This window comes from Eleutherodactylus coqui, chromosome 2 (genome assembly GCF_035609145.1).
Source record: "Eleutherodactylus coqui strain aEleCoq1 chromosome 2, aEleCoq1.hap1, whole genome shotgun sequence".
Classification (NCBI taxonomy): domain Eukaryota; kingdom Metazoa; phylum Chordata; class Amphibia; order Anura; family Eleutherodactylidae; genus Eleutherodactylus; species Eleutherodactylus coqui.
Genome location: NC_089838.1, coordinates 19,039,263 through 19,064,147, shown reverse-complemented (window position 1 = coordinate 19,064,147; position 24,885 = coordinate 19,039,263). Strand labels below are relative to the sequence as shown.

The 24,885-nt window shown below is 44.6% G+C and overlaps 1 protein-coding gene across 1 annotated transcript in view; it reads left to right on the top strand.

Annotated features, from left to right (window-relative positions):
- The first annotated feature begins 6,335 nt into the window (after positions 1–6,335).
- Positions 6,336–24,885, top strand: part of NMUR2 (neuromedin U receptor 2) — a 30,734-nt gene continuing 12,184 nt past the window's right edge. Inside the window, exons 1-2 of the mRNA XM_066589197.1 lie at positions 6,336–7,074; positions 23,083–23,167. Coding sequence (XP_066445294.1) covers positions 6,349–7,074; positions 23,083–23,167 — 811 coding nt within the window. The 5' untranslated portion in view covers positions 6,336–6,348. The remainder of the gene's footprint in view (positions 7,075–23,082; positions 23,168–24,885) is intronic.

Sequence of the window (24,885 nt, the reverse complement as noted above, 5' to 3'; positions counted from 1 at the left end):
ATGCAACAAGACAATGACCCAAATCACACAAGTAAATCAACTGAAGAATAGTTAAAAACTAAGAAGATTTGTGTGTTGCAATGGCAAAGTCAGAGTCCTGACTTAAACCCTATGGAGATCCATGACCGAAAGAGGGCTGTACAAACAAGGCATCCCAGAAATACTGATGAATTGAAACGAATGGTCAAAAATTCTACCTCAGCATCATATGCAGCTACAGGAAACGTGTGGTAGTGGTGATTGCTGTCAGAGGAAGATTTGCAGGTTACTAAATTCAAAGGTTTTCCCTGTACTGTGTGATTACTCAACGTGTTCAATAAAAGACATAAATGTGTACTACACTTTGTGTGTTATTAGTTAAATTGCATTTGTCTGTATTTGAGACTTAGATAACTATTAGACCACATTTTATGGTTCACTTTAAGGGTTCACTTACTTTTTTTCAACTATATGCACAAAGATATAGATAGATAGATATGTTGTATTAGCACGGCCCCATTGTTGAGGTTTGATCAGTCTCCCTGTCTCCTTCGTACATGTAATAAGTAAAGCCTCAGTGTAATACCCAGGTGTCCTTCCATATTTCGGCTGTGTAATTATACGGAGGCAGTATCTTGTCTGGAAGCTTTCCAATGCAATTTATTTATCTATCCCTAGTGAATTGTTCAATTTCACATAATACAAAATGGCTACTCTTTGGTAAAGACCCCGGAGGGCAGTCTTTGATCAATCTCTCACGCAATACTGATTACAAAGGCGTAACTATGAGATCAAAGAAATGTTTGTTTACGCCTCCAATGAATATGCCAGGAGAAGCCCCCTGACTCCTGAAAAATGTAAGAGAAATAATTACATTTCAAACAACATATAATGGACGTGTGGGAGCGCAGCCGCGGGGTAATATCAACGGTTTATTGATAGCTTGTAACCGCCGTATTCCGCATCCACTATAATCTATGGAGGTTCAGATCGAACATGTTGCATCTTGCAGGGGGGTTGGTAAATGGTGCAACAATAAGGCCCGGTGGGGTCAAGACCATTTTTGCTTTACACAATGTAATCAGCCCATCTACAGTGGTGCAAGGGGCTTTATGATTGGACACTTGACCAATGAAAAAATCGTTCTATGGAGTGATGAATCGCATTACTCCATCTTCAGAATAGATGTACGTTCCTGAGTGTGGGGTAGTCTGTGGAACGCCTTTTGCCTACGTGCGTTGTGCCAACAGTTAAAGGGTACTCCAGGCACAAGTTAATATGTTAAAATGTAACATAATTATCACAATAGGTCATTTTGTAATAGGTCTACTCAACCTGGTCTATCTACTTTCTTCATTTTCTGTCATGTGACCTTCTGCCTGAAAAATATCTCCATTGCCTCTGACATCTTGTCCACATTTGCTACTTCTTCCCCTGTCCATAGCCTCCAACATCCTATTGTGAGCTGTGCATGATGGGAGGACAGGAGAGGAAGAACTGCACTGTATTGTGTATTGTGTATGTCATTTCCGTCTCTTGTTATACTACAGGTTCTCTGGACCTTTCCAGCTTAGATGTGGTAGATTGTGCTGGCTGGGTGATCACTCTAGGCCAGTAGACATAAAGCTGTCTTCCCAGGTGTGGGTGTGGTCAGCTGTCTTCCCAGGTGTGGGTGTGGTCAGCTGTCTTCCCAGGTGTGGGTGTTGTCAGCTGTCTTCCCAGGTGTGGGTGTGGTCAGCTGTCTTCCCAGGTGTGGGTGTGGTCGGCTTTCTCTGTTCTCATTCTCTCTGTTTGTGTGGTGTAAGCAGGTTCTATATGTGGTGGTTGCCAGAAAGGTTTGTGTTTTGTTTGGTTATGTCGTTGGACTCCTGGTTAGTATAGGGACTACTGGTATTGCTGGGAGCTGTGACGTGGCCCACTAGCTTCCATATTTTGGCCAAAATTTCAACAAATACCTGGCATTTATAGCATTAACATCTGCTACTAGTGTTTGCATTTTGTCTGCTGTATAGTGTGATTATGGCTCTGTGCTTCTTCTTATCCTCTCCAAATGTCCCTGTCGTTGGTGGCATGTGTATGCGTCTTAGCCTGAGTGTGTGGGTTCCTAGAGGCAGCAAGGGCCGAGATCCGAAGATGGCTGGCCTGAAACATATTGGGGCAATAGAATTGTTTCACCTGGTGTTCCCTATCTTTGGTAACGTTCATGTGGACCCGGTGCTCACCAAATGTAACAGTGCAGTTTACAGTGCCAGAAGCTCCTGTCTGTCTGCTTCAGCAGGCTTTCTCTGGCACTCTCAGTGTGAGGGAGGTTAGTGCTTGTAAGTTGCAGGAACTTTGAGCTGTGGGTGGAGCACAGTGTTGGCCGGTAAACAAGCTCTATGTATGCTGGAAGTTGTAGGTAACAGACTATTATTGTGTTTACTGCAGAAGTGATGCATGTAAACACAGCGGAAGATGGGCGGTTGCGCGGGTGAAGAAAAGGGTCCAAAGCTGCAGATAGAAGGTACAGGTTGCCGCTACTTAGTTGTTCCTCTTAGATTTCAGGATTTTCAGAATTTCCATTGTGTCCCAGTTTAAAACCAATTTAAGTACAGTGGGAGTTCCATTATGGTCTGGGGATGTTTTACGTGGCAGTCCGTTGGTTGTATTGACAAGAACCATGAACATGGAGGTGTCCCCTGACATTCTGGACAATAGTGTGCTGCCAACAATGTGACAATACTCTGGGAATGGTCGGCCATACTTCCAACAAGCCAAGCATCCAATGTCATTAGAGCCAAAGGAGCCCTGCCAAGTATTACCGTATGGAAATAAATACTACTTTTGATTACTGCTCAAGCAGCCAATTACTTTTGATAGGATAGTGTATACCCGAATGTTGCAAACAAGCTCTAAATGCCACAACTTGTAATATGGCGCTGCGGAATATGTTGGCGCTATACAAATAAAGATTATTACTAAATGGTAAGTGCTTTATCAATGGCAACACCTTTGATAAGAAGGTGGCCTTTCACATGGATTACAGCTCTGATTCTCGACCATCGGCCTCACTCTCTATAAGATAGACACTGACCCCGTCTTTAGTACTGGGGGGGAGCTCCCTGATAGAGGGACCAGAAGAAAAAAGAGCAAAGCACTTCCTTGGATGATATTTCAAGAGATGCGAAGGAGCAACAAATCCAAAAAAATGGGTGCTCACCAAGAACAACTTGTAACACAATCATCCTGCCTCTGTGGCATCCATCAGCTATGTCGCTTCTGAAAATACAAGAGCTTCAAATCCACCAGAAGGATAGAAAAAAAAAAAGGTGTGACACCCCCTCCCTTCCCGAATACTGGAGCACAGACGAGTAGTACAGCCCAATAGAATGAATGGGCATCAATAGTAGACAGTAACTTTCCTATCTGTTACCGTGTTCCCCCGAAAATAAGACAGTGTCTTATAATTAATTTTTGTTCAAAAAGGTTTAACTTTTTTACATGTATAGCTGCCTGGACACTATTTAAATTGACTTTTTTAATTAACTGTTAGCAGGGCTTAATTTTGGAGTAGGGCTTATATTTCAAGCATCCTCAAAAAGCCTAAAAAATCATTTTGCATCCTCAAAAATTCTGGAAAATCATGCTATGTCTTATTTTCAGGGTATGTCTTATTTTCAGGGAAACGGGGTAGTATCAAAAAAACGCATTTCGGGATAAAACTCCTTTCTCAACTGTCATGCGAGCAGCTATGGCCAATCGAAGAAACGTGTTACTGTCTTAGACTACCAATCAGAGACGTGGTCTGGCCATTTTGGTTTGTCCAGGATCGGAAGGTCACTTTAAACAGACTTCATATATAATAATATACCAAAATCTACATGAATCCTCTTCATTCCACTCCAAACACATAATCCCCAATTGCTTTGCTCGTTAATCCTTACATTATATGTGAAGTCTTCTTTTGCACTTTCCTAAGACGTTGATGAGATGCGCAATGCTCACACGTCAGTTAGAATTGTCTCATTTATTGGAGGTGACAACCATTCTCTTTAATATAGAATTAATGACATGTTGTCAAAATCCCATTCCTATTACTAGTGATGCTTAAAGGGGTTGTCCCGCGGCAGCAAGTGGGTCTATACACTTCTGTATGGCCATAATAATGCACTTTGTAATATACATTGTGCATTAATTATGAGCCATACAGAAGTTATAAGAAGTTTTTCACTTACCTGCTCCGTTGCTAGCGTCCTCGTTCCCATGGAGCCGACTCATTTTCGCCGTCTAATGGCCAAATTAGCCGCGCTTGCGCAGTCCGGGTCTTCTTCTGTTCTCAATGGGGCTCCGTGTAGCTCCGTGTAGCTCCGCCCCGTCACGTGCCGATTCCAGCCAATCAGGAGGCTGGAATCGGCAATGGACCGCACAGAAGCCCTGCGGTCCACGGAGGGAGAAGATGCCGGCGGCCATCTTCAGCCGGTAAGTAAGAAGTCACCGGAGCGCGGGGATTCAGGTAAGCGCTGTGCGGATTTTTCTTTAGGTCCCTGCATCGGGGTTGTCTCGCGCCGAACGGGGGGGGGGGGGGGGGTTTGAAAAAAAAACAAAAACGTTTCGGCGCGGGACAACCCCTTTAATGATAATGTGATCTTGTAAGCATAAGAGTGTAATTACAGCAAACAATCGCGCAAAACACTTTCCTGATTAAGAGTTTTGAAAGATTCTTGACAAGATCCATCAGAAGAAGACTGAAAAAAGTACAAAAAAATTAACTTTCCCTTTTCATTATTAACCCTTTCCAATCCCCTGTCTGACCTCTGAAGACATTATGATTTAAGGCTGTACAGCTCCGATGTTGGAAGACGTCCGTCAGGGTTCTCTTACTGTATATTGCCAGCCTGTCTGCTGTCGGAGCCTATCCAACGTGTCACCTCATGCAGTACTGGCTTTAGCCAGCAGATAGCGCTGCTGTATAATGGCAGAAAAAGAGTAAGCCCCCCTAGGAAAACCAGGATACAAATTGGACTGGAAAGGGTTAAATGACTGTAGAGCCTCAGGCACATGATTGCACCCCGGCCACTTTATTAGAAACCTCAACCCTTTCCAATTGGAGTTCCTCTGTACAGAAATTATTCCCTTGACCCCGGAGTGCAGCATAAAATCAAATGTTAAGTTTCCAATGGAGTTTCAGTGTGAATCCACATTAGATGGGAAAATCCACTGATCTGAGCGACTTCCAACTAGGCTTGGTCATCGGGGCTAGATAGCCGGGGTCAGGATATCCCTGCCAACTGTAACAATAAGACTGTCTTTGCTGCCCATAGCAGCCAATCACACCACAGCTTTCACTGTACCCCAGCAGCTTGAAAAAATGAAAGCTGTAATGTGATTGGCTGCTGAGGGCAACAAGGACACTCTTACCATTAGACGGTTTTGCTAAACGGAAACTTTGAGTTTGTTTCCATTGATCTCAAATTTTCTGTATCTGAGTGTCATTAAACATGAGTTAGGGGGGTTTCACATCGGGAAGATCATTTGTAGAAACCCTGTAGATCATTAATCCAATATCAGCTGTTATTTAGGGCTAAATCTCCGAATAATGATGTCAGACCTGGAATGCGTTATCATTTGCATGGCGAGCGGTACCTGTGTGCTGATCATTAGCTTTTCTCAGTCCTCCTAGCTTGTATTCCCCACTAACAACATCATTAGGACAGAATCTATCTGCCGGACTTAACCCTTCCAAGCCATGGCATTGTTAAACTGTCATTAATGGAACATTGTCATGAAAAGCGAACCACCTGCAATAGCCGGACTGAAGTCCCCTCGTCTCAGATCTCTGTGGAAACCTCCTTCAACTCCTTGTAAGAATATGGAATAATCCCCGGCATCCAATCAACATCCTTCAGGGGAGGAGAAGTTCAATGCAAAACACGGGTCTTTGAAAGGCAACTGGTGTGCAGTATCACAGCAGCACAAACAGAGTAAAGCAGCATTTTCCCATCCGAAGACCCAAGTCTTTATATGGAAAGTGCCTGGAAAGAGGATTTTAGGACATTTTTGTTGTCTTTTTATGACATATTTTAACTTGTTTCTCCATTTTTGCTTCCTTTTATTGACTTTTACTTTATTCAGGTTCCATCCTGATATTTGGAGTCCTTTATTTCAGTCCTCCTAGATATCAATGATTTGAGTTATTTCATCCCATTGTTCTCATTTGTGTCTTTTATGTATCTTTTTTTGTGTTTTTTTTTGTTTTTTAGCCATTGGTCACCCATTCCAAATTTCCCACCTATGTTTAATTCATATTGACATAATCCAACATTTTTTTTTGCCTTTCTCCTCATTGATTATCACCAAACTGATTGGTCCTGATCTTATCAAGCCATAGTCATGGATGAGCAGCAGTACATCAACTCCACGTGGCCAGCTCATATTTTTCCTGCGGACCACTCTTTGTTGAGGTATATCAACAGCACCGAAGAATACTTGGCATATTTGTGCGGACCAAAGCGCAGTCGCTTATCGTTGCCAATGACTCTAGTCTACGCAGTTATCTTCTTGGTGGGGGTCAGTGGCAACATGTTGGTGTGTCTGGTGATCTTGAAGCACCATAACATGAGGACTCCAACAAACTATTACCTGTTCAGTCTGGCTGTTTCTGACCTTCTCGTCCTCCTTCTCGGGATGCCTCTTGAAGTTTATGAGATGTGGAGCAACTACCCTTTCCTTTTTGGGGCTTGGGGCTGTTATTTTAAGACAGTGCTTTTTGAAACTGTGTGTTTTGCCTCCATTCTCAGTGTGACCACAGTCAGCGTGGAAAGATACGTGGCCATTATGCATCCTTTTCAAGCCAAGCTCAAGAGCACCCGAAGAAGGGCACTGCGAATACTCATCACACTTTGGATCTTCTCCATTCTTTTTTCCATTCCCAATACCAGCACACATGGCATCCTACTGCAATACTTCCCCAATGGGAGTCTTGTTCCCGACTCTGCTACTTGCACGGTGGTCCAACCCTTGTGGATTTACAACTGTATCATCCAAGTCACATCTCTGCTCTTCTACGTGCTGCCTATGGGAGTCATCACTGTCCTTTACTGTCTGATGGGCATTAAAGTAAGTCTGATGTCATTCACTATCATGTACTATACCATGTACCCTTCCTAACATGAGCTCATCGGGTAGACCTATGAACTTTATATCTCATAAGTCATGAAGTTCAAAAATATATGCTTATACAATGATACCTCAGCATCTCTTTGAGAAGACCACCCTTCATCTAGACCAGATCTCCAATGATAGCTCTTTGGGACCATCCTATAACTATGTTCTTTGATAGGACAATCGAGCTAGAAGGCTATGCAATTTTTTTGGTGGCCGTCTCAAAAAGGTTTTTGTGTATCTTAATTTTTGGAAAAGGATGGCCAAAAATGATATTACCAAGAGGGGCAATGTTAGATTTGTCAAGAATTTCCAATGAACTGTTGGGAGATGTGACTGAGTTACCATAGGTGAGATCTGACACCATGATAGGTAGCATGTCTAAGGGCTTATTCACACAAGCAATTTCGATGCGTGAAAAATGAACAGTTTTCACTGCGTGTCTATGTGCATGTTGCATGTGTGCTTTTTTTAAATGTCTGTGTGCTATCTGTTTTCACGTGCACCAAAAGCCCTGCATGAACGCTCACTTGTGGCGGTTTTAGTTGGCCGTAGGCGCGACTATGTTCACGGGTGCCGAATGTACTTGCGCTGGAAAAAGGGAATTTTCTTCCCCTTCGCCGGCCGTCCAAACTCCACGCTAGAGCGCAGGAGTTTGAAAAAAATGCGGGAAGACAGGTACCTATACGATTATTAACTACGTGCGTGAAAGATAGGGCAAGTCCTATCTTTTTTTCAGCTGTACAATTGACATTGTGAGGCGAGGGCTTGTGAAAGCGAAACTTCCTAAATCCATTGAAATCAGTGGTTTCGTTCTGTCCCCTTATGCGACTGATCGTCATGGCCGCCTAAGAGCGCAAAAACACATTTGTCTGAAACTGCCCTCAAACTCACTTTTTTTTGTCATTGTTTCCTGGTAGAGATGAGCGAGCGTACTCGGTTCGGGTGTTTTTGCACTCGAGCACCGCTTTTTCCGAGTAACTGACTACTCGGATGAAAAGTTTCGGGGGGCGCCGGGGGTGAGCGGGGGATTGCAGAGGAGAGTGGGGGAGGAGAGAGAGAGAGCTCCCCCCCTGTTCCCCACTGCTACCCCCCGATCCACCACGCCGTCCCCCGACCCCTGAATCTTTTCACCCGAGTAGTCAGTTACTCGGAGAAAGCGGTGCTCGAGTGCAAAAACACCCGAACCGAGTACGCTCGCTCACCTCTATTTCCTGGCAACATGCAAAAAACCCCACAGTGAGCACACATATATGACATCTATGTTCACCGTGTTTCTTACGCTCCTATAGACTTTCATGGGTGCTTTGGATCTGCACGCAAGTTTTGAGCGAGCGAGAGAGAAAAACGCAGCATGTAATATCTTTGTGCGTATTTGCATGTGAGCGGGACAGAGCAGGACCAATCTTCTCACTGTTCTTTTCAAACTCGTGCGCCTAATGTGGAGTTTGAAAAGTCCGAGAAGAAAAAAAAAAACAATCATGCGCAACTACGCTCTGTAGCAGCAAGCGTAGTTGTGCATACGGCCGTCTGTTTTTGCCCTCAGTACTAGAGATGAGCGAGCCTACCCGGTAAGGCAGTTACTCGAGCATCGCTCTTCTCGATTGACGGCTTAGTGATCAGAGCAGGCTCGGGTGGGCTGCGGGGGGGGGGGGGGGGGGAGCGGAGCGGGAGGAAGAGAGAGAGAGATCTCTCTCTTCCCCCCGCTTTCCCCCAGCTCACCCCTGCAGCCCACCCGAGCCTGCTCGGATCACTAAGCAGTCACTCGAGAAGAGCGATGCTCGCTAGAGTAACTGCCTTACCAAGTAGGCTCGCTCATCTCTACTTAGTACGTATTTACACAAGCGAGAAGAGCGTGTGTGATTGCGAGACGCGAAGAGTTTGCACGTCCTAATAATCCATTATTTACAGGGGGTCAATTTACATGCTGGTTTTCCATTTGCACTGATGGTACACGATTGAAATGAGGTTTGGGCGATATCTAGAGATGAGCGAGTATAATCGCTAAGGCACATTATTCGAGCGAGTAGTGCCTTAGCCGAGTATCTCCCCGCTCGTCTCTAAAGATTCGGGGGCCGGCGCGGGTGACAGGTGAGTTGCGGCGGGGAGTGGGGGGGGGAGAAGGGAGAGAGAGATCTCCCCGCTCTCCCCCGCCGCTCCCCGCCCGCCGCCGGTCCCCGAATCTTTAGAGACGAGCGGGGAGATACTCGGCTAAGGCACTACTCGCTCGAGTAATGTGCCTTAGCGAGTATACTCGCTCATCTCTAGCGATATCACAATCACATTACACTCATGTATCGATGCGATTGTCATGCGCGCCTGACGCGATTTTTAAAATTTCTCTATTGAAACAGCTTGCGATTTTCACGCTAGCGCAGCACTGAGATGCAATGCATTTTTTTTAGCAAAACTCATTGCAATTGCAGGCGAACTCCCAGGCTTACTCACACCGATATTCGGCTCGCCCTTGTCAGGGTGCATTCACATAGGCGAATACGATATCGTTCTTGCAATCTTGCGATTTCTGCTGCGAGCACGATGTGTTTTGCGAAAAAAAATGCCCCGCATCTCTGCAACCTGCGATTTTCATGCATGTTTTCCAAAGATGTGCAAATGATATGTTGTTTCAATGGGAAAAATGTAAAAAATTTGCATCAGACTCGCATAAAAATCGCATCTATATGCGAAGGCGATGCAATTTTTTCTGCCTTGGGAAATAATGTGCATTTCTAACACAAAATCACCCAAAAAGAGGACAAACAACAGCTTTTCAATCTCGGACCATCAGTGCCGGAGAAAAGCAATTGAAAGCAACGTGGTGTTTTCACGTGCTATATCTGAGCGTACCGCAATCAGTCAGATATCGCGCGTTAAACTCGCGACAAAATCGTGATCGCCCGTGTGAAACGAGCCTATATCAGTGAAAATGTCGCCACTGATTGGTACAGCTGCTGCGCAAACCGCAGAAGACAGAAATACCAGGAAAATTGTGATCTGACAGCGTTGGACCTAACAACACACTCAGCTCTGCTACATCTGGATTATTCCGAATGGCTGCAGTGCTTTCCCAAGTGTGTCACCTAAGTCCCCCTCTTGCTGGAGGTTTACGCTACTTGCTGATATCCTGCAGGAAGGTAACAACCTGCGACAAATCCCATTAGTTGGACTTTCCTGCTTCCTGGACATTGCACAATCGTCTGCGGCGCGTTAATTAAATTCAGTAGCGATCGGATGTAATAAGCGTATTATCATATAATGCAGCAAGTGGGAAATATCGATAACCTGGAGGAAATAGGCTGAGGTTTCTTGCGGCACAGAAGGCTTTGGGTGTTCACACTGTCACAGGGACCATTAATAAGCACTGCCGCAAATAGATTTCTTATAATCCATCCACTGCGCTGCGGATCGCCATATAATCTATACCAATTCACTGTCCTATTAGTAAGCCGGGCTGAGAACTCTACACGTGGCTGCTGGAGGGAAGAACTAGTAATATAGGAGATTAAAAAAGACGGTTTCTTCCAGAAACAGCGCCACTCTTGTCTATTGGCTGTGTCTAGTATTACAGCCCGTGACGTTAATATAACTGAGCTGCAAAGCCAGAAACAGATTATGAACAAGCATGGTCTTCTACGCTTATGCAACCTCTTTAAAATTCACAGCAGGGTTGGGTGGATTTTTTATGTGCCCGCCACCATTGAAAGAAAATTATATTTTGAACGGACAAGCAGTTTGCCTGCATTCTCAGTGAATCAATACAGCACCAGAACCAAGTTAATAACATAAATATAGCACCAGAACCAAACCCATTGCATAAATACAGCTTCAAAACCAAATCGATAACATAAATACAGCTACTGAACCAAGCTCATAACATAAGTACAGTACCAGAACCAACTTCAGTACATAGATTCAATACCAGAACATCGCTTATTACATAGAGATGGCACCAGAACCAAGTTAATAACATAGATATAGCACCAGAACCAAACCCATTGCATAAATACAGCTTCAAAACCAAATCGATAACATAAATACAGCTACTGAACCAAGCTCATAACATAAGTACAGTACCAGAACCAACTTCAGTACATAGATTCAATACCAGAACATCGCTTATTACATAGAGATGGCACCAGAACCAAGTTAATAACATAGATATAGCACCAGAACCAAACCCATTACATAAATACAGCTTTACAACCAAATCCGTAACATAAATACAGCTACTGAACCAAGCTCATAACATAAGTACAGTACCAGAGCCAACTTCAGTACTTAGATTCAATACCAGAACATCGCTTGTTACATAGAGATGGCACCAGAACCAAGTCTAGTACATAGATACAGCACCAGAACCAAGTTCAGTGCATAAATATGCCACAAGAACCAAGCTTAGTACATAGTTAAAATACCAGAACCAAGCTCACAACATAAATACAGCCTCATAACCAAGCTCAGTACATAGATACAGCCCCAGAACCAAGCTCACAACATAAATACAGCCTCAGAACCAGGCTCATAAGATAAATACAGCCTCAGAACCAGGCTCATAAGATAAATACAGCCTCAGAACCAGGCTCATAAGATAAATACAGCCTCAGAACCAGGCTTATGAGATAAATACAGCCTCAGAAGTAAGTTAATATGGTAAATACAGCACCAAGAACAAACTGGCTGATGGTGGTGTCTTGGAAGATCACAGGGCAGAAGACAGAGCCAGGAGGAGAAGCATTCATGTAGCTCCACAAGACTCTGAAGGAAAAACATCATCTGGCTGGGAGAATCTAACTTGGGTGATTGCCCCCACGGCCTGTCTCTGCTTGGTGTCCTCCTATAGGCTGGTGACCGACGTCTTGTGCGACCGCACGGGTTACACGTAGCTAAGACTGGTCCCATATCCAATCCCTTGGGCAGCTGATGTATCTTACTGTACATAACCTGGGGCTTCACCTGGACCTATATCACAATATGCAGATGCCACTATTTATTTTCTATCACTACCACAATGCGGAGGTGTTGAATAGTTGGGGCACTGATGGAGGGGAAGGGCAAAGACATATTTGAAAGTGGAGATCACTGGGGCCAAGAGACCCAGGGCACTGACGTAACTATAGGGGATGTGGTTGCACCCGGGCCCAGGAGCCTTGGGGGGCCCATAAGGCCTCTCTTCTCCATGTAGGGAGCCCAGTACTATGAATAAAGCATTATAGTTGGGGGCCCCGTTACAGGTTTTGCATTGGGGCCCGGAAGCTTCAAGTTACGCCTCTGACTACAGTAAAAATGCTACTGCAGGCTATCACATTAGTTTATCTTTTATCTATACGTTACCTTTAAAAACTACTCCCACCACGACACATGGACACAGTATATCAAGGGTATGTGGAGATAAGTCAGCAGCAAACTTTTGAAACGTTCAATTTGCCCTGTTTGCAAAATTTCGGCAAAAAGTTTTTTTCAGTCCCAATTAGTTTGAACCAAACCAGAACTTCACCAATACCCCTAAAACTGATGTATTAGGCTAGTTTCACCCAAATGTTTTAAAACGCCCAAAAATCGCAACCATCCGAAACATTGGATTCCAATCCATTTGTTAAAATGGGCGATTTTCCGGCATGTAAAATCGGACAGCCGGAAAAGATAGTGCATACGGTGCGGATTCTGGCCGGCTGTTTTTATGCCCGGACAGAAAAGATAGGACTTGTCCTATCTTTTGCTGGAATACGCCGGGCGTTCCCATAGACTCTTATAGGAGCCTATACGACCCGTGAGAAAAAGGAAGGGGGAGGGAGTTTAGCTCCCATAGGCTGGGGAGGGAGTGGGGAGTTTAGCAGGAGTAGCTCGGCTCAGCTCCTGTCCCACCTTCTCCCAAGGGGCGAAAAGGGAGTTTAGCACAGCTGGACACACTCCCCCCTGCCGACGGTTTTCCGTGCTGCGGTGTATATACGCCACACCCAGCCGTCTGAATGGGTGAGAAAACGGAAGATGCGACCAAGTCGCGGCTGCCTCTAATTCATGCGATTTTCGATCACGATGAGGCCGGCCAATAATTGCAGCGCTTGTGTGAAAGCGTCCTAACACTGTCTAAGAGCCATAAAAGCTAATTAAGATTACAGAAATGCACAAAATCTTTTATTGTGATGCCTTCTAATTGCAGATGAGTGGATTTGCAGGTGTTTAACCTCTCTGCCCACCTCTTGCTAGAAGAATGATCAGTTGTTGCATATCGGTTGTTCGAGAACACTTCATTACTCTGTCACTTGTCTCATTTGTCCTTGACAATATGAATGATGGGTTCTCTCTGACGTGCTGAGAAGAGTAGGACCTTCATTTCATAGTCGTTAGGATTTGTATAACAGGAAAGCCTGGGAGAGTCACCATTGGTCTCATCTGTACTGGTAATGATGAGTGAGGCTGGACATGCTATAGAGGCAGACCGTGCATCTGCTATGGAGAGAGGGGTCTTAATTCTGGTTGGTCCCATCCTTTGCCATCATGCTTGGCACTTCCCCTCGGTACTTTTACAGATTCTATTGGGTAGAATTTTTATGTTTACTAATATACCAGTAAACCTTAAGGCTATGGAGACCTTTGGAGGCATTTATTTTCACTTAGTGTCATTGTCCTTTAAGGGGGTTGTTTTTTTGGGCATATGGGTGTCATAGATCAGGGTCCCCAACTTGGAACATCCCTCTAAGCCTGGAGTAGCAGTGGCTTCTATTATGGTGCACTTTGAATTGTCCTTGTACTACATGGATGACTATTCACAATGGCCATTGTATAATACTTAAATCCCCTGACCTAGCCAATCTAGAGGAAATGTCTATCTGGCCATGTGTTATGTTCGCGTGGGCAACTAAGCACAAGGCCCACACGAACGTGCCAAAAACAGGCTGGGTATAACACAAACAAGGGAACCTGAGACAGACTGGACGAGCTGACAGAAACACCAACTGGACAGAGAACTGCATACTGCAGACTGGACTGACGGACAGATATAATATAGTGACAAAATGACCAAAACACTCACTTTGCATAAGCAGGTGATATAGCTATAAAAGTACGAGGTATTGGTTTGTACATTGGCCAATGAACTTAAGCCGCAAGGCCACGACAAGGCGTCTCATTTCTTGCGGTACCTACACTAGCAAGACACATCTACTAGAGAATCCTAAAGGTCACCCTAGCCCAGAAATGGCAAATAACTCAGCAGGACAAAGGAGAGACAAACTGACATAAAAGTGACAGAAAATAAACGTAAGAACGGACATGAACCAGCAAGACACCAAACACCCAGAAAGCTGCAAAGGACAAGGGAAGATGACTGCTCACCCGGTACACCAAACAGACACTGACAAGAGCTGGGTATTTATGTGAGCAAAGACCCGGGGGATTGGCTAGCAGGAGATCACCACACCTAGCCAGCTCAAATCATTCCACACCTCTGGGGCTGTACTGCTAGAAACCATAGTACAGGTCCCAGCAGCACAACCTAACAGTACCTCCTCTTTAAAAAAGGGGCCACTGGACCCTTTAAGCATAACAAAAGTTATGCAACTCCTCCAAAAGACACCCACGCAGTACAGGACTTACCCAAAGGCCCTAGTACTGCTGCAAATATGTCATAACCAGAATAGGTGTAGCACAGGACTTATCCGAAGGGCCTGATGCAAACGCACAACATATCCTGACAAGGAGGGAGCAAATGTAACACTTAACGTGCACATAGCCAGCGAGGAAAACATGGCAACCTTCCCTACTGACATAGCGTGCACAGGACTTATCCATACGGGCCTGATGCAGATGCCAGCCAGTCAGGTAGGGAAGGGAACAAACTCATGTACATAACGCACAGGGGTCTGCAGCAAATGGAAAGGCTGGACCTTAAATTATGACCGCTGGGTGCACGTCACCACAGAACAAACACTGGGACAGTACTGGAAACCAGATACACACAGGGACACTGACCGGGAGGATGGAGGGTCCCTACCTAATAACTGGGGCGATCGCCTTGATAAAGGCGGCCCCGCGATGGAACCTTGGGCCTGCTATTCCTGAAAGGGTGATACATGGAAACAAAGGCCTAACATCCACCTACCAACGGTAGGGGCATTATGTTACGTTCGTGTGGGCAAATAAGCACCAGGCCCACATGAATGTGCCCAAACAGAGGTTGGGACCACAAACAAGGGAACCTGAGATGGACTTCAGATTAGACGAGCTGACAGAAACACCAACTGGACAGAGAACTGTGGACTGGACCAACAGACAGACATAACATAGGGACTGTCAAATAACCAAAAGACTCACCTTGCATACTTGTACACATAAGCAGATCATAAGATATAAAAGGACGAGGTATTGGTTTGTACATTGGCCAATGAACTTAAGCCGCAAGGCCATGACAAGGCTCCTTGTGTCTTGCGGTCCCTACACTAGCAAGATACATCTACTAGAGCAGGGGTCCCCAACTCCAGTCCTCAGGGACCACCAACAGGTCATGTTTTCAGGATATCCTCTAGTAAGAACACCTGTGGCAATGTCTGAGGCACTGACAATAATTACATCACCTGTGCAACACTGGGGAAATCCTGAAAACATGACCTGTTGGTGGTCCCTGAGGACTGGAGTTGGAGAACCCTGTACTAGAGGACCCTAAGGGCTACCCCGGCCCAGAAATGGCAAATGCACTCAGCAGGACACACTGACAGAAAATAAACGTAAGAATGGACATGAACCAACAGAACACAAGTCACACAGCAAGCTGGAATGGACAAGGATACATGACTGCTCACCCTGAGCACCAAACAGACACTGACAGGACCTGGACATATATGTGAGCATAGACCCAGGGGATTGGCTAGCAGGAGATCACCACACCCAGCCAACACAATATCATTCCACACCTGTGGGGCTGTGCTGCTAGAAACCATAGTACAGGTCCCAGCAGCACAACCTATCACCATGGTTTCACTTGGCAAAATCAGCTATTTTCCAGGAGTGCCAGGAGCAGTATCTGAGGCAGCCAACTGACCGCCCTGCGGGCCTCACTCTGAGGCTACATCACATGGGCGAGTGCGATATCGTACCGATAAACCTGACCCGATATCAGGCTTTTCATCGCGCGTTTTAACTGCGGATACGTTTACATGCCAAAATGCTTTGCATCACTTCCATGAAATTGTGATCCTCCGGCACTTGTTTCATTAGCATTGGAGAATCGGCAAGTGTTTCCCATTGATTTCAACGTATTTGCGCCGTAAACTGGTCTTCTTTGTGCGCATGTTTGCGTATTGTACTGCAGTTTTTCTGCACGCAAGGCACGGCATCATGCACTCGGAGCACAACTGCGCCCCGATTTAAATGGCTAATTCATCTAATGAGTTCCAGAAATGTTCTTTTTCCAGAGGAATTGCGCAGTGTTTCACGCATCCACTTGCGTATAGCATGCGCACTTTCGCACCCCCCCCATAAACTTCTATTAGGGCCCTTGGTGCACAAAATTAGAGCATGCCATGTTTTGCTTTTGCACGAGCAAAATGTGCATGAAAAACACATAAATATGTACAAACCCATTGAAATCAACGGATTCTATTCTCTGTGTATTGCGCATATACGTGTGTGGATGCAGTGTGACTCGGACTATCAGGGCAACTTCAGACGAATTCATTTGCGCTCGGTTTTGCGCAAAACACAGACAATAGCACCCAGTGATTTCAATGGGTTTGTTCTCACCTACTTTTCTCACATGCGTAATAAAATAGGACCATTTCTATTATGCTGCATATTTGTGCACCAAAGGGCCTCATAGAAGTCTATGGGAGGTGCGCAATATGCAAGGGGATGCGCAATATACTGCGCAAACCCACCAGGAAAAGTACAAATACCAAAAGGTGAGGTCAGAGTCTGTGATCAGTGGCGGCCAGACCGGCGCTACAAGGAAGGAGGGAATAGTCTCCGGTGGTCCTAATGATCAGTTTCAGTGCAGAAGCGCTATGTCTGATCATTATGGAAATGGTCAGAGGGGTCTGGTGCTGCCAGACCCTCCTGACATCAGACCAAAACACATAGACTTTTCCTTGCTAAAAAGTGTGTCCTTTAGTCAGAAATATGGGGTGCTCTTACAAGGTACACTATATGCTTTTCTGACATTGTGAAAGTTTACATTTTTTACGGATCAACGCTACATTCCATATGGCAGGACTGACGTGTCTGTGAGTTGCATGAGGATGCTCTGCTCTCTGAAATTAACAGTCGCCCCATCATACAGAGATGGCTCTTACAGAAACAGCAGGTAGACAAAATGCGCTTATTAAGCCCGGGGTTATTTGGTGAATGGCTGATTGTGTAACAGTCATTTTGCTAGCGTTAATGGGAACACTGGCCGCCTCCAGGGCCGTAAGCTTGTTCTCTTTTGTTAAAAGCAGGAAAATGCAGGAATTAACTCTTTGTTTCCATGAGTCTATAGCCCAGATTAATGTCACGCCTTGACCGCCACTACACTCTGTACACACTGATCCCCCATGATTGTCTCCGTAATGACCTTTTCCCAACATCAATGACAACATTTCCATTCTGTTCTATTTTCTCAACAACTAGCGATTAGCAATCTGATCATACACAAATAGCGGCTATATAGTAAACTGGGAGGATCTATTTACATGTCTGTTGTTAAAGAGCTTTCACCCTGAGAGGGCAGGTCTGGAATTGTTACTATTGACAATCTATTCCCAGGATAGATAATTAACAGTTGATTGGTGGGGTCATTTGTTATCAGGTCCGCTGTCAGTGAGGACGTCACTGAAGGTAGATAGTGCTATTCATATTGCAGTGGCCTGGGTTGGTATTGCATTAAATTCAGTGGGAGCTGAGCCTGTAGTATCAGTCAGGGGCGTAACTATAGAGGGTGCAGGGGATGCGGTTGCACCCGGGCCCAGGAGCCTTAGGGGGCCCATAAGGCCTCTCTTCTCCATATAGGGAGCCCAGTACTATGAATAAAGCATTATAGTTGGGGGCCCTGTTACAGGTTTTGCATTGGGGCCCAGAAGCTTCAAGTTATGCCTCTGTGCAGCATGGTTTAGGTATGGGTACGGGTACAGATACGGATAGAGGGGGGGGCCCAGCTCAACTTTTGCATCAGGGCCCCTGAGCCTTTAGTTACGACCCTGGTACCAGCCCAGTATGGTACAATGTTAACAGTGCTATCTGCCTCCAGCACTGTCTGCACTGACAGCAGCCTAGTGATTAGTCCACGGACGGATTTGATTTGTGGAATCCGCACGGGGCACCCACACAGGAGATCTGCAAATCAAGCCGCCCATAGAGAAACGTAGGTGTCCACAAATGAAATAAAGCATGTGGATTTGATTTGCAGACCTTTTGGTTGGGAAAAAAAATCGCAGTATGCTCCATTTCATTGTGAATCCTGCACGGACGGCTTCCATTAAAGTCAGTGAAAGCCATCTGATCCGCGGACGGGCCATGGATTCCATGGGGAAGCAGGAGATTAAAAAAAAAATCTGTACTGCGCATTTCTGACAGCGAGCCATGTAGACCATCACAGAACAGAAAGCAAAGGTCCATGCAGACGCCTACCCGCACAGGTATGCAGGGTCCTCGGCCACAGGCAGGGTCAGATTTCGCTGCAGGCTCTCGCTCGCAGAACCCACCCCATTCTTAGACATGAAGCCTTAATGAGCGGGCATCCTGAGCAACAGACCCTGACAATTAAAGGGCTGTCCAGGTATAAACTGCATACGGCCTATCCTCAGAACAGGTCATCAATAGCAGAACCCCTGCTTATAAATTTCTCAGGGCCACAGCACTTGTGCACTGAGCTGGTATCTACAGGAAGCAGACAGGTCCATTCTTACTGCACTGGACAAATTCCTATTCATTGCAATGACTGCAATACCAAGCTAGGCCAGTGCAGAAGGAATGGAGCTATCTGCTTCCTGCAGAAACCAGCTCAATGCACGAGTGCAGCGGCTTATAAACAGCTGATCGATGGGGTTCCGGGGAGACAAAACCCCGTTAATCTACTATCCTGTCATGAGGCGAGTTCATAAACAACCAGAAAACCCTTTCACTATTGATAACCTATCTGGAGCACCAGTTATCAATAGTTAAAGTCCTGGACAACCCCTTTAAGGCTACATCCATGAGACATTTTGCTATAGATTCTTGAATCCGCAATGAAATCGCTACAGAATCCACGTTTTGCATGCAGATTTGGAAAAGGATTTAGCTGCAGAATTTACCCTTCTCTGTGAAAATCCACAGCAAACAATTGTCTATTCTACTGCTCCTTTGTAGTGACCTGGACTGGCACTACAGGATAGAAGTAGACGTAGTTTACCTGCAAGTTAAAAGCAACTGTTCAAACTACCCTGTTTCCCTGAAAATAAGACATATCCTGAAAATAAGACATAGCATGATTTTCCAGAATTTTTGAGGATGCAAAATGATTTTTCAAGCTTTTTTGAGGATGCTTGAAATATAAGCCCTACTCCCAAATTAAGCCCTGCTAACAGTTAATTGAAAAAGTCAATTTAAATAGTGTCCAGGCAGCTGTACATGTAAAAAAGTTAAACCTTTTTGAACAAAAATTAATATAAGACACTGTCATATTTTCAAGGAAACACGGTAACAGTTCATTCAACAAAGGGTAGTTATGCTGGACTTCATTTAATAAGAAGGGGAGATAGGAACTAAAGAGTTATGGTTGTTTAGGCACCGTCGTAATTCACGTAGCTGCTGAGCTGTGACAAGTGAGGTTAAAGCAGGGGGTTTCCGGCTTATTTCCAGTGGCACAGTTGTTAAATGATAAAGCAGTGTTAGAAGATGGAAGTCAAAGGGCAGTAGGCAGTATGGAGTGAGAAGTTCAGTCGGAGAGAAGCCGAGATGGACAGGGAGGAAGCTGGGAGCCATGTGAAGATCTAGCACACAGCTTCTTCCCCTCCTCTGTACTGCTGTAATTAGAGATACGTTATGTAAACATTCAAGAAATCCTTTGTGTAGCTGCTCATAAATTACCCCTATGCTGGAAGAAACTGCTTGTTTTCCCAAACCTACTGGATGACAGCTTCAGACATGCAGTAGAGAATCTTCATCGGATTTTGGAAGTACTAAAAAAATCCTCAGCACAGTGCTTCATAATGGGCAATTTACTGTTAGTCGGAAAAAAGGGGTATTTTCTCATCAGTTCTCTCTCTATATATAGCTCCCTCCCTTAGCTCAGATACGGCCTCCCCAAGGCTTGTTTATCCATGTATAAAGTGTTAAACAGTATATATGCAAGTTATATATGCAATTTCTGGTGCCTAATAATAAAGCAAACAACCACAGGCCTGAAAGTAAATGGTGTGCCTGTCATTTATCTACATATGTGTTTAAGTCTTATTTCGCTACCAAGAGCTTTTAATCCAGGCACTTTTGCCACGACTACCTAATTAATGGTCTAGATCCTGTTCTATACTTTCAGTGGAGCGCAAGATTACAAAGAGCGTGCTGCACTCATCGCCACTGTGACACAGCTCCTCAGCCACATCTTAGAAACCGCTCAGAGAGGGCAGGCCTCTTCCCGCTTTTCGCACATTGCACCTTCAGAGTGAATTTTATTCTGTACCATGTGCATAAAGTTTCTTACATTCTCATGGGTTCTACTGTATATGCTATAGATTTGCGACAGGCAATTCCACTACAGAAAATCTGCAGAATTTGCGCTATGTGTTAGATACCCTAAGGCCATGTTTATATGGACGCAGTCTGACATTTATTCACCTTATAATCACAGACCCAAACACAGATTTTGCCCAGTTTAATGCGGCAAATCCATTTTCACTTTCAGGTTGTTGATTTGCAGTGAATGTGAAGTGGAATCTGCCTGAAGTCAGTGCACATTCCACACAGATTTTGCATCACACCCGTAGCAAAAGCTCTGTGTGCAGAGGAAGCAGTTTGAACCAATTAAACATGGGGTGCGTCACAGACCTCCTAAGATAAGGTATTGCAGCTAAAAGGGGTTTCTGGAGCATAAAAAAGGTTACATGGCCTTAAAGTAAAGCCGCAGTGCCCGCTGTACTGGAATGCAGAAAAAGTGAAGGGCGGTCATGTGCTGTTCATTCTGCACGTGACCCCTCCGCCACTTACAGGCTTCAGCAGGGATTCTTCTATGGCTGCACCTCCTCATCACTCCACCCCTTTTTCCATTTCTGGAACCCCCAGACAGCTATCAGAGACAGTTGCAGTTAATATTTTGCTAATATAATAGTATTATAATATATAGTATTACTATAATAGTATATATGTTAACCCTTTGCAATGCAATTTTGGATTCAGGGTTTCCTAGGGGGCTTTCTGGCTTTCTCTTTCTGTCATTATACAATGGCGCCATCTGCTGGCTCGAGCCAGTACTGCAGTATGGGACATGCTGGAGAGGCCCCTGACAACAGAGCAGCCAGTAATATACAGTAAGAATACCCTGCCGGACATTTTCCAAAAACAGAGCTGTACAGCCTTCAATCAGAATGTCTTCAGACATCAGACAGTGGATTGGAAAGGGTTAATGCTGTATTATAGTTATCTGACATTATGAGCTAGTGGTACTCTATCCCTGAAGACCCCTATGGCAGACCCGTTATCATGGATGTTTCTCACACTGATTGTTATAAGTTGTTTTTATACGAGTATTGTATGATCTGATACATCCCATTCTATACTGCATTGTGGATGATATTTACTGTTTGCATCTTTTATATGGTTATTATAAACTTGAGAGTTTACAAATAAATAAATCTCATCAACCTCTTTAAGGCCTTAACAGCATTTCTGGGGGCCTTGATATATTGCAATCACATTTTTAGCATCCACTACCCAGGATTCTGATCGATCAACTTTTCAGCAGACCAGCTGTTACCCTGTCTAGAATTGGAAGCAGATAGCACTGTACATTGTGTAGTGGCTCAGCGTGGTATTGCAGGCACAGTTCCCATTCACTACAATGGGAGCAGCAGTGCCTGGAATACTATGTTGGACTACTGCACAATGTACAGAGCTATCTGCTTCCAACTTATACAGGGTAACAGCAGATGTGGTAAACAGCTGATCAGTCAGCGTCCTGGGCAGTGAACCCTGGACAATCAGCTATTGTTGGCCTATCCTGTGAATAGGTTATCATTATCAATATAGCAGAGTTATAAAGAAAAACCTCTTTAAAGAATCTGCTGAATATAGATTTAAATGATTTAACACAAGAACGTGACTTTTATTTGCAGACAGCTACTTATTGTATGTTGAAGTGCCTTTTGAAGTGGTTTTCCACTTTAGACCAGTGGTCCCCAACTCCAGTCCTCAGGGACCGCCAACAGGTCATGTTTTCAGGATTTCCTCAGTATTGCACAGGTGATGTAATTCTTGTGAATGCCTCAGACATTGCCACAGGTGTTCCTACTATAGGATATCCTGAAAACATGACCTGTTGGTGGTCCCTGAGGACTGGAGTTGGGGACCCCTGCTTTAGACAATTCCCTTTGGTTAAAAAGAGTCCGTGAACAAAAGTCAATCACAAGTTTCTTTACTCCTCCTGAGATCCATGGTGATCAGCTGGTAGCTGGTATTTTCCTATAGCACCCCCACAGAGGAAATGAAGCATTGCATGTTTTGGGTCCTCCAGAGCAGAAGATGATCTTTGTAGACATTTGACTCATAATTACTGTAGCCTTGCATGCCTGGCATTGTTGCTATTTGCTTTATCACGTACAGTATATAGCACATACGATGAAACTATATACATCATTTTACTTCCGAATGGTTCATTCCATTTCTTATTGGGTTTCAATATACTGGACTCCTCTTTTACCTGTCAGGAGAGTGGCTGATTTTTTGGGTAAATGACAAAATAGTTATATATAAGGCACATTGTAAAAAATAGGATTTTTCATTTAATCACTTTGTCTTCTTCAGCTCCGGGGTGATCACTCATTGGAAGCTGACAAAATGTCTGTTAGCATACAGCGACCGTCCCGGAAATCAGTCACAAAGATGCTGTGTAAGTAGGCAGTGCAATGCATTATTGTGTGGTGTGTTCAATGGAGATAAATGTTCTCTTTGGCATGTAACCAACAAAAGAAAATGTGTCCGGAGGACTGAACACCATTAAAACCATTCCGGAAGAAAAAAGTATTGTACCGTGTTTCCCTGAAAATAAGACAGTGTCTTACATAAATTTTTGTTCAAAAGGGTTTTACACTTTTTTACATGTACAGCTGCTTGGACACTGTTTATATTGACTTTTTAATTAACTGTTAGCAGGGCTTAATTTGGGGGTAGGGCTTATATTTCAAGCATCCTCAAAAAGCCTGAAAAATCATATTGCATTCTCAAAAATTCTGGAAAATCATGCTATGTCTTATTTTCAGGGTATGTCTTATTTTCAGGAAACAGGGTACAATAATCGTTATGCAAACAATGCAGCATATTGAGAAGGCAACGGAAACAGCTCTACACTATGTGACTCTACTGGGTGATTCAAAAAGAATGGGGCAAAAATAAAGCGGATTTAGTCATTGATAAGTTGGCATACAACAGCCAGTGGGACATGAAAAGATAGAAGAGTTCTTTGAGTTTTTAACAGATGTTCAACGTTGGCGCCATTGGTGATGAGCTAAAACAACCCATCTCCGCTGCAGTGGAATCAATAACAGAGATATGCCAAGACTCTTCTAGGAGGAACTGGACTACCGGCTTGACATCTGTCGTGACACCAACGGCACCGCCATCACACATTAGGTGCACTAACAACTTGAAGAGTTCTTCGATCTTTTCCTGTCATTCTGTCTGTTGTGCTTCAATTCATGGATGAAGAAGTCAGACGCCCTTTTCAGCATTTTTTAAATCACCCTGTATTGAGTATTCAAAAGTTTTTTTTAGTTTTTTTTAAGCTAAAACCCATTTGGCTGTACTCAAAAATTTCTATCAACGGCCACAGTTAGGCAACACTGAAATCAAGTGGCAACTTTTTGGGAATCAATTTCCGTAAGGATATGTCAAAAATTAGAGGGGAATAAAAAATGGTGTTCGAAAGACAAAAAAGGGTGGAACTTTCTTATATACTCCGTTTCAGTTTTGCCTAAGGGTGATAATTAGAGATGAGCGAGCGTACTCGGTTCGGGTGTTTTTGCACTCGAGTCTTGCTTTTTCCGAGTAACTGACTACTCGGACGAAAAGATTCAGGGGGCGCCGGGGGGCGGTGTGGTGGAGCGGGGGGTAGCAGTGGGGAACAGGGGGGAGCTCTCTCTCCCCCCCACTCCCCTCTGCAACCCCCCGCTCACCCCCGGCGCCCCCCGAATCTGTTTGTCCAAGTAGTCAGTTACTCGGAAAAAGCAAGGCTCGAGTGCAAAAACACCCGAACCGAGTACGCTCGCTCATCTTTAGTGATACTCCAAACTGTATACATTCTTTGTATTTCATCTTAGAAGCCTCATGTTATGTGGACAGGCAAACCAGTAGCTGTCATGAAGGTACTCTTCCCTTAAAGGGGTTGTAAACCCTTCCGGTCAGCTACTCAAAGCATGTCTTTACTTCCTTCTCCTCTGCAGCAACTACACAAAGCTTCCTGTCCGCAGGGGCCGATATTCCCACAGAGCAATTTCAACATTTAGTAGAATTGACAAACCATGACAAACTGCTGTATTTCGGAAGGCCAAAGGGGGTCCAACAGGGGTTCTAGATGGGGGTATCTCATAAAGTAGCCATTTGATGAACAGA